General features: G+C 47.0%; 1 protein-coding gene across 1 annotated transcript; it reads right to left on the bottom strand.

Annotated features, from left to right (window-relative positions):
* Positions 1-8,185: 8,185 nt before the first annotated feature.
* B0T15DRAFT_434338 (tryptophan synthase beta subunit-like PLP-dependent enzyme) lies at positions 8,186-10,495 on the bottom strand. The gene is made up of 2 exons (XM_062865797.1): positions 10,139-10,495; positions 8,186-9,980 (listed from the first exon to the last, which is right to left on the bottom strand). The coding sequence occupies exons 1-2, from the start codon at positions 10,397-10,399 to the stop codon at positions 8,445-8,447; spliced, it is 1,797 nt and encodes a 598-aa protein (XP_062721248.1). The 5' UTR covers positions 10,400-10,495; the 3' UTR covers positions 8,186-8,444.
* Positions 10,496-10,837: the final 342 nt, after the last annotated feature.

The raw sequence follows: 10,837 nt of genomic DNA, 5'->3' as shown, positions 1-10,837 counted from the left end.
AAGGTCGTCGTCGCAAATAGTATTATTTCTAGGCTGGTCTTGCCGATTCTCGCTATCCTTTCTAGTGACTACCGCCTCTTCCTAAATCTATAGTGCTCTACCCGGTACTATCCGTCTCTTATGGTAGATCTATAAGGGCCGTCTCCTAAGGCGATCTTCTCTATTACGATCCGTCGTCTACGCTTCCTATCTTATTAGTCGGGTATAGCCTTTAGTCTCAAGGTTATAAATGGTTACCTCCCTTCTAACTAATATCTAGGTTACAAGTCCAATGCTATAGCTGTCTAAGGATTATATCTTTCTTAGGCCTTATTTTAATAATATCAAATATTACTTTAGTGGTTTTCCCTTCTACTATAATCGTAAATAGTTATACAGTGAGGGGTCAAAACTTTCCATACAACCCACTAAATCCAGCCACCTACATTTTCTACTCCTACCTTTAACAGAGGATATCTCAACAACTATTGAACGTAGGCAAAAATTATTATATTTAGATAATAGCCAAGTTCCCAAGCTTCAATATTTTGTATATCAACCCCGAGCCTTTTTGACAGCGGCAAGCCGGCGAGGCAAAGAGTCGATCAGCCTGTCAATAAGGGCCTGGTCAATAGCCCACCACGCCGCACGCAACTTCTCCTTGAAGTCTTCAATATTGAGCTCATTCCTTTTGAGTTCCCAGAGATCAGGGAATATTCTGTGAAGGTTCCTTTTCAGAGCTGCCCAAACATGCTCGATGGGGTTTAAATCCGGGCTATACAGAGGCCAATCCATCCACTCGATTCCATGCTCAGCAAGCCAACTTTGGGTAGCTTCATAGACATGAATCTTGGCATTGTCTTGCTGGAAATACCTTGTACCATCGTAATAAGGTAGGAGACCTTCTCGGAGAGCCTTTTGATAGGACTTGGCTATATATCCTCTACAAGGGGCGTCCTCATCTCTCTCCATGACGATCAGCTTACTCTAACCACCCCTCCATACCGTTCCCCAGACCATAATCGTAATATTCGCTTTGACATGGTTCTTCAAGTTGACAAACCGCTTATTAAACTTCTCAGAAGGGAAACGGAATACCCAAGCAGTCGGATTTAAAGTATTATTTTGACACGAACACTTATCAGAAAAGAACGTCGAGATTGGATTAGCTAAGGAAAACAACATATCGAATTCGGGGTTCGAACTCTCAACAACTCCTCAATATCTTCGAGCCATATATATACCCAGTCATACCTCTTTTAGGCATCTTCTTCTAAGAGAGGCATTCTTTTCTTTGCCTTCCATTTACGTAGGTTATAAGCGCAGAGGCATCAACGGATCGTCGAGTAGGAGACTTTAGACCCCGTGGCTGCTACCAGAGCCTTTTTAGCGAGATCCCGGTTTCTCTTTAAAAGAGACAGGATATACCGCTTCTCTGATCGCGAGATCTTCTGAGGACGGCCCTTTCGAGGCTTCGAATCAAAGGTTTGTTGAGTTTCCCAGCGTCGAAGGCATTCTTGCACAGCGCCGACAGAGACACCAAACGCGTCTGCTACAGCCCAGTAACTTTTGCCACAAGCCATAGCAGAGCATATAGCTGCACGAGCCACTGGTGATAATTCCCCGTTACGGCCGCGATTTTCCGTCAATTTAGCTCCAAAATCAGCTAAATTGAGCTTCATGGCGTTGAGTTATTGGAGTTGCAAGAGTAGAGGGGTGTCGCGACGCGTGGAAAGTCGCGTTTAATTAAGTGGAGTGTATGGAGACTTTTGAACCCTGACTGTGTTTCTTATTAGACCTATTAGGTATCGAATGGTCCTTTAATAATATACTATTTCTTCTTAATCCTCTATAAGGTCCTAAGTCGGTTAACGAGTGCTAGCGAGATAAGGTCGACCTAAGATCCTTTATCTACCAATGCCAATGTTTAAAATCCTTTCTAGTATACTATAACCTAGATTCTGTTATTGAGTTTATCGTCTTAAATTGTAGCGGCTTCCTTTACGTTCGCTAGAAGGTTATAGATCCTTTTTCTTACGTGGTTCTTCCTATATCTACGGATCTATTGTCTTTATAATAGATTTAGTAGTTTCAAGGCCCTTTAGAGGGCCCTAAGCCGTTTTCTAACTCTATTTAGGCACCTAGATAGATGTCTCTATCCTCCTATGCCTCTTGGTTACTGTACTATAGTCCAAGTCTTGGGAGTTCATCGAATAGTTGTCGAACTTCGTTGGCTCTATAGGCTTCCTACCGTCGTTTATATAACGTCATCTATCTTCTTGTATATCTTTTATTGTTATAGTGCTTCTAGAGCTTTGCCTCTATATAAATTAGGTAATTCTAGCTCTTGCACTGTTATATATTGTTCGGCTATTGTTAGCAATCTTCCAGGTAGATTCTCCTTAGTATTACCCTAATTCTATCGTATATACTAACCTGCTTAACTTTCTATAGGAACTAGTCGTTGCCGGTTCCTATATCCTAAACCTATAGGACTAGTCGAGGTTCCCTGTTTCGATCGGTAGGCCGATCTAGCCAAAGGTCGTTGTCAAACTTCGATCGAAAATAGTATCGGCATTTATATATAATATACTAGAACTATAGGATATAAATATAGTTGTATTATTAGGGCTAGAGCCAAAATACATCCTATATATAGGGTTTATAACGTAGGCTGAACCTAATCCAAATATATATTATATTACTATCCCTAACGCCATTATATAACTTTTTATTCCAAAAGTTGTCCTAATCTTATAGTTCTTGTCCTTTAAACTTACATCGGCTCTAGGCTTTCTAGAATTCCGTTTTAGAGTTCTTAATATCGTTAAATTACCCTTCTTAACCTACACTCTATATTAGTCTGTTCTATATATTTGAATCGTATTCCTCTTAGACCCTAACCAACTTGGCTTTAGCAAATTCTAACTGGCTTATAGCCTAAGCCTTTTCTTCTATAAGTTTTCGAGTAATTGTTCAAAGCTCAGCTTAACGTACATTATTAGCGAGGGACCCATATCAGCGAATGACCCACTTTCTAAACAACGCGATACCTTTGCACTTAACAACAATATTCCTCTTATATCTAAGATGCCTACTACTTCAAAAGAAGGCCAAATCATCTTGGCCCTCTAAGCTCTTCAAAATGATAAGAATCTAACTGAACGAGCCGCAGCGAAGATCTATGGAGTCGACCGTAGAACTCTAAGTTGGCGACGTGCCAGCAAGCCTATACGACGCGATATAATGGCCAATTCGAAGAAGTTTACCCAATTTGAAGAGGAGGCAATTGTTCAATATATTATTGAGCTATCTGTACGAGCTTTTCCGCCGAGACTACGTGGTATAGAAGATATGGCCAACCAACTGCTATGCGTATGCGATGCGCCCCCTGTCGGCAAGCTCTAGGCGCATCGGTTTGTCAAACGCCAGCCAGAGCTCCGTACGCGTTATTTACGAAGATACGACTACCAGAGGGCAAAGTACGAGGATTCGAAGGTAATTGGCGAGTAGTTTGCCCTTGTACGGAATGTTAAGGCCAAGTATGGTATCGTAGATGACAATATCTATAACTTCGACGAGACTGGGTTTATAATAGGCATTATCTTCCCGGGCATAGTGGTTATAACCTCGGATGGCCGTGGCAAGGCGAAGCTAGCCTAGCCTGGCAACTGCGAATGGGCGACGGTAATCCAAGGCGTCAATGCCCTTGGCTAGGCTATCCCTCCGTTCATCATCTTAGCGGCGTAGTACTACCTCGCCAACTGGTATACTGAGTGCAACCTCTCGGCCGACTGGCGTATTGCAACTACCGAGAATAGCTAGACTACTAATATAATAGGCCTTGATTGGATCAAGCACTTCGACCACTATATAGCGCCTCGGACAAAGGGCAAATACCGGTTGTTGATCCTCGATGGCCACGAAAGCCACTACTCAACCGAGTTCGAGCTCTACTGCTAGCAGAACAATATTATCATGCTTTGTATGCCTCTACATTCCTCCTACCTCCTCCAGCCACTTAATGTTGGCTGCTTTGGGCCGTTGAAGCAGGCGTACAGTCGCCAGATCGAGGACTTAATGCGCGCACATATCAACCATATAAGCAAGCTCGGGTTCCTTTGTACCTTTCGCACGGCCTTCTTTGCCTCTATCACCAAGAGGAATATCTAGGGCGGTTTTGCAGGGGCTGGCCTTGTGCCGTACGATCTAGAGAGGGTACTTTCGAAGCTAGATATCAAGCTTCGTACACCAACACCCCCAACCTCACGGCCAGGCACTGTACAATCTTGGGTCTTCTAGACACCACACAACCCCCGAGAAGCCAACTCACAGTCAACGCTCATCAAGACTCGCATTGCCAACCATCAAAATAGCTCCCCGACTTCGATGTTGGCTGCTGTAGACCAGCTTACCAAGGGTACGATGGCTATAATGCACCAGGTGGCCCTCCTTCAGGCAGAGGTGTCTTCGCTCCGCAAGGCCAACGAGGCGCTAAGCAAGCGCCGGAGAGCCAAAAAAACACGTATACGGCTTGGAGGATCACTTACTGTGCAGGAGGCACAGGAGGTGGTAAGCCAGGGGGCTATAGGTGGGGAGGCAATGCAAGAAACACAGCTGGATAGTAGTGGTGCTGGGGGGGGTCGTACGAAGGTTCGGTGCTATGGTGTATGCGGCAAGCCTGGTCATAATGCCCGCACTTGCCAGGAGGGTGCAGAAGAGTCTGATTCATCTGTTTCTGATGTAATTATAGTTGGTTCTGAGTGTTGTTGCATTGCAATTGAGAGTAGTTGTTATAGAGTAGTGGAGAGTGTCCCGCTCGCTGATAATGTACGTTAGCTCTAGTAATATATTTATTAAGCATATCAAGTTGGTCTTTCTAATATAGTTTATCCTTAACCTCTTTCTTTAGGCCATCATAAAACAATTACATTAGACCTTTATCGTTAATCTTATACCGAAATAAGTCCTAGCAGAACTATATAATATAAGTAGCCACCGACTTTATCTACCTTAGGTATATAAGTTGCTCCTATATATAGAGCTTCTTATTATAGTCTCCAAATACCTTCTAGATTTCTTGTTCAAACTTATTATAAGATTTAAAAACTTCTATAGTAAAGTCTTCCTAAGTATCTATACTATTTGTTAGTATGACGGTAGAGCATAAACCTAACCCACTCGGCTATGCATACCTTCCGAAAAGGATGTCGGAATCGTAAGTCTCTCGAACTTGCGACTCAGTGGATTATATCTTCCCTGACGGCAAGCACCCCGCAGGCCGCACTTGCTGTCACAATTAGCCAATCTTTAAGGGTAGGCTTAAACTATCGAAGTACCTTTCCCTTAAATCGTAAGGAAATAAATATAACCTTAGTAGATTCATCTGTAAACTTATCTGGGTAATACTTAAAATAGGCCCTTATAGACGTAAGGAATCTAGTAAGTCCTTCTTTATCGCCTCTGTACTTAGGGGGTACTTCGAGCTTGGCCTTGTCCTTAGGCTTACCATTATAGGCCTCGTTAACAAGTTGCTATATATTGCTGGTCTTGGCCTCAAGCTAAGCGATCTTAGTATTAAGAGTCTTAAGGACCTAGGTATTATCGTTCTAGGCCTTAAGCTAGACAATTCTCGTATTAAGAGCTTTAATAACCTACTAATGTATCTTATAAGCGAGCGGGACATATAAGCGAGCGGGACATATAAGCGAGCGGGACATATAAGCGAGCGGGACACTAAGTTCTTGGCACGACGCGTCCTTCTTCATCTACCTCCAACAACGCGTTTTTCCTATAACTAAAGATGTCTTCCGCTTCAAAGGAAGCTAGGGTAACCTTGGCCCTCAAAGCTCTTGAAAATGATACGAAACTAAGCCTCCGAGCCGCGGCCAAGCTCTATAACGTGCCAGTTTCAACTCTTGGCTACCGACGTACTGGCCGGCCTATACGATGCGATCTTCCAGCCAACTCACGGAAGCTTACCGATCTAGAAGAGAAGGCTATAGTCTAGTATATAACTGAGCTATCTGAGCGAGCTTTTCCACCAAGGCTACATAGTATAGAAGATATAGCTAACTAACTGCTACGCGTATACGACGCGCCCCCTGTTGGCAAGCTCTAGGCTTACAACTTCGTTAAACGCCAGCCCGCTCTCCGTACGTGTTAGTCACGTCGATACGACTACCAGAGGGCCAAGTACAAGGACCTAGAGGTTATTGGCGAATGGTTTGCGCTCGTATAGAATGTCAAGGCTAAGTACGGCATTATAGATGATGATATCTACAACTTCGACGAGACTAGGTTCATAATAGGTATTATCTTCCCAGGCATGGTAGTTACAACCTCTAATGGCCATAGCAAGGCAAAGCTGGCCCAGCCTAGTAACCGCGAGTGGGCTACGGTAATCTAGGGAGTTAATGCCCTCGGCTGGGCTATCCCACCCTTCATTATCTTAGCCGCGCAATACTACCTCGCCAACTGGTATCAAGAGTGCAACCTCCTAGCCGACTGGTGTATCGCGACTACCGAGAACGGCTGGACCACCAATGCTATAGGCCTCGATTAGATCAAGCACTTTGACTTCCATACAGCACCCCGTACAAAGGGCAAATATCAGTTATTGATCCTCGATGGCCACGAGAGCCACCACTCGACCAAATTCGAGCTCTACTGCTAGGAGCATTACATCATCATACTCTATATACCTCTATGTTCCTCCCACCTCCTCTAGCCACTCGATGTTGGCTGCTTTAGGCCACTGAAGCAGGCGTACAGTTGCCAGGTCAAGGACTTAATACAAATGCATATCAACTATATAAGCAAGCTCGAGTTCCTCTATACTGTCTGCGAGGCCTTCTTCACCTCTATGATGGAGAAGAATATATAGGATGGCTTTATAGGTGCTGGCCTTATGCCGTACAATCCAGAGAGGGTACTTTATAAGCTGGATATCAAGCTTCGTATACTAATATCCCTAACCTTATAGCCTAGCACTATATAGTCTTGGGTCTTCCAGACACTATATAACTCCCGGGAAGCTAATATACAGTCCACACTCATCAAGACTCGTATTGCCAACCATCAAAATAGCTCCCTAACCTCGATGTTGGCTGCTGTGGACCAGTTGGCCAAGGGTACAATAGCTATAATGCACTAGATGGCTCTTCTTCGCGCCGAGGTCTCTTCGCTCCGCAAGGCCAATAAGGCACTCAGCAAGCGCCGGAGAGCCAAAAGAACATGCGTGCAGCTTGGAGGATCGCTTGCGGTATAAGATGCAAAGGATCTACTGGACCAGAAGGCCGTGGTTGGGGAGATGGCGCAAGAAAAGGAGCCGGATAGTAGTGGTGCAGGGGGGGCTCATATGAAGGTTCGGTGCTGTGGTGTGTGCGGCAAGCCTGGCCATAATGCTCGTACGTGCCAGGAGGTTGTAGAAGGGTCTGATTCAGCTGTTTCTGATGTAATTATAGTTGGTTAATGGTCTTATTGTATTGCAATTGAGGATGGTTGTTGTAGAGTGGTGGAGAGTGTCCCGATTGCTTATATGTCCCGCTCGCTTATAAGATACGTTATATCTATTATATAGTCACGGTCTAGCTCTAGGAGCCTAGAGTGCTAGGTATCTAAGGCGCTATAATAGTCGGTAATATCTTCGATCTAAACCATGACAGAGTCAAAGAATGTAAGCCACGTATAACGTAACCATAGGTAGTCCTGCCTCTAAAAGAGTTTGCTGGTCAAAGGTACTGCTAGTCGGACTATAGGTCTCGGTAAAGCCAAAAGGTTTATAATAATATAAGTTGCAATATCTACATAGTAGATGAAGGCTACTGCTTGTAATTGCTCACTGGAGAACTTCCAGAGTCCTCTAGAATAAATGACTAGCTGGCCTATGTACTACGGGCTTCTTATAGCTCACTGCCTGTCTCTGGCGATCCCTCATACTGGATCACCCTGGATCACCAGTGATCCTCTATAAGTCTTATAGCTAGATCACCAAGCCTTCCCTACGCCAAGCGTGATCCTTTTCTGATTGGTCCGTTCCTGGACCGGAATGATTGGATGCGGGCGCCGCCCGCGGACCATGCAGGTCGGCCCCACCGGCCTCTGCAGGTTAATTCATGACACGCTGGTGTTGTGTGGGGGTTCTGATTGGTTGGAATTCCCTGAGCATGGTAGTGGGCCCCTGCGGTACATCACCTGCGCCACAGCTGGTCTGAGCAGTTGAGACTACCTAGTCTATATGGCTATGCAGCAGCGACCTATACTACCGCTTGCGGCGGTGTATCCGCCCTATTAGCCGCTTGCGGCTAGCAACGCTCACGAGAGTAAAGTCTATGCCTTAAAGACTACCTTAAATATTGTGTGCGCTGTGAGAAAGGCCCGTATAAACATCCAAGCACGCAGTCTTTTGCTAAGCAACAAACCCGCCCGGTTCCATAAGTCTAGAAACCAAGCTCTGCATAAGTCTAGTCTGCTCTCAAAAAAGTCCTGAACACTGTCGACTCTGTACAATCCTCCCATGGGTATCCGATCTCTTTCAAAAATCGCCGTAGCTCGTTGATCTCCTCGTCAGGACACAAGATCCCCGTCAGCACCTGGCCAATATCACCGCCGTAGTTTCTGTATTGGAACAGGCTAATGTTATACTTCGGCCGCAAAGTCTGCAGGAAACGTTCCAGAGCGCCAGGTCGCTCCGGGAATCGAAACATGAACAGCCTCTCATCTGGAACCCTGGACCGCCCACCCACCATGTAACGGATGTGGCTTTTAGCGAGCTCGTCCCCGGACAAGTCAGTGACATCCATTGTCCCGGATTCCTTGATGCGGCTGATGGTGTTCTGTAGCTCTTGGGCTCTTTGGCTCCCCGGGGCAGTGAGAGAGATGCCAACCAGAACGTTGGCCTCCGATTCGTTGGCATATCGGTAGCTAAACTCGGTCACAGCATGAGGCATGACTGCGTTGATGAGTTCGGCGAATGCACCAGGTTTCTCCGGGATCTTGGCTGCCAGGAGGGCCTCTCTCCCTTCACCGTAGGTAGCGCGAGCAGCCACGAATCCCAGCCGGTCGAAGTTCATGTTGGCGCCGGATGTGATGGCCACAACTGACCTAGTTGGGTCACTAGACGGGTTGGCGGCAACCCACTTCTTGAGCCCCGCAATTGCCAACGCTCCAGCTGGCTCGACAACAGACCGGGTGTCCTCGAACATGTCTTTGATTGCCGCGCACGCCTCATCAGTTGTGACGCGGACCATCTCGTCTACCACCTCCTGGCAGATGCGGAACGTCTCCTCCCCAACCGTCTTGACCGCTGCGCCATCTGCAAATAGGCCGACGTCTTTCAGGAGCACGCGCTCGCCCTTGGCTAGGGATTGTGTCATGGCGTCCGCATCGTAGGTTTCGACTCCGATTATCTTCACGTGGGGCGCGATGCGCTTTACGTAGACACCAACACCGGCGATCAGGCCGCCACCGCCCACGCAGCAAAAAATGGCCTGGAGCTTCTGCAAGTTCGTCTGAGCTAGGATCTCCATCCCGATCGTACCCTGGCCAGCAATGACATAAGGGTCGTCAAAGGGCGGGATATTGATCAGCCCACCCTGTTTTGCCCTCCGGGCGCACTCCTCCTTAGCCTCATCAAAGTCCGTTCCGTGGAGCACGACATGGCCTCCCAGCCGGGAGACGTTTAGATGTTTAATGCTGGGGGTGCCTTTCGGCATGACGATTGTCGCGGGGATCTTTAGCTTCCGGGCTGAGTACGCCACGCCTTGGGCATGGTTGCCAGCGCTGCAGCAGACCACGCCCCTCCAGGATTCTGCGGGATCCAGATGGGCCATTTTGTTGTAGGCGCCCCGCAGCTTGAAACTGAACACAGGCTGCTCATCCTCGCGCTTGAGCAACACCCTGCATTCGAGACGGTTGCTTAAGTTGACTGCATGTACAAGCGGAATCTCGTTGCACACCTCCCTGACCCGAGGGTACGAGGTGATGATGAGACGCAGATACTGTGGCCGGTTTTAGTTTCATGGGCCGCCTAGTAGGTACGCGGAATGGCACTGAGCGGTACGCGGTGGAGATCTGGCACGTCAAACGACGGCAATGCGTGCTGATACTAGCAATACACCGCTCGAGAGAGCCTGATGAAAGAAACCGTCTGACTCACGTCCGGGTTGCCGTTCGGCAGGAGGAACTCATCGGGCACTATTTTCTTGATGTGTGTCTTCCTATCCTCACTCGACGGGGTCGGTTGAGCGCTATATTCGGTGAGAGACAAGTTGCTCAATGACGATGTCCTGACGAGCGGCCCGTCGCTTGGTGATTGTGTCTGCGTTGCTGTTCCTGCAGCGCCGCTCGTGCCATTGGGCGTAGAGGCGTCGTCCACGCCGTTTGCAAGGCAATCGCTAGTCATCTCCAAGGAAGCCATACTTATGGCGAGACAGCTTGGTTCTCTAACTTGACTGTTACGGCGTCATGGAGGGAGGCGTGAGTTCCGTTCTCGGAAAGACGTGTTTAAAATTTGGTGGGGCATCTGAATTTGGAACCGCACCTGGTCCACTTGCTGAGGCAAGTACGGAGTTCATGACGATCCGCCGTACAGTATACTGTATTTCATTACATTACATACATGTACTTGTCCACTACGATGTATGTATTTCTTTAGTGCCGTGACAACCACTAACATTACCATAATTTCTGCGTGATCTCTACATTAGTATGGAATCGTATAGGTACTGTCTCCAGTCGCCATAATATTATCACTCTGGCAATTAATTACCTTACCCTACTCCGCCGTGTGTAACAAAGCCGTCTTGTCCGAGGATCACATGTGGTACCTCTGGCAAAGGCACCTGGCGTTGCTGAC

This window comes from Chaetomium strumarium, assembly GCF_033439665.1.
Source record: "Chaetomium strumarium strain CBS 333.67 chromosome Unknown B0T15scaffold_4, whole genome shotgun sequence".
NCBI lineage: Eukaryota > Fungi > Ascomycota > Sordariomycetes > Sordariales > Chaetomiaceae > Chaetomium > Chaetomium strumarium.
Note: the sequence above shows the minus strand (reverse complement) of the source record. Positions and strands in the feature narration are given on the sequence as shown.

Bases quoted from the DNA above. Each gene is read 5' to 3' on its own strand.
- B0T15DRAFT_434338 (XM_062865797.1), bottom strand. From the start codon at position 10,399: ATGGCTTCCTTGGAGATGACTAGCGATTGCCTTGCAAACGGCGTGGAC. The intron at 9,981-10,138 runs GTGAGTCAGACG...AACCGGCCACAG, and splicing joins TGCCGAACGGCAACCCGGAC to TATCTGCGTCTCATCATCAC.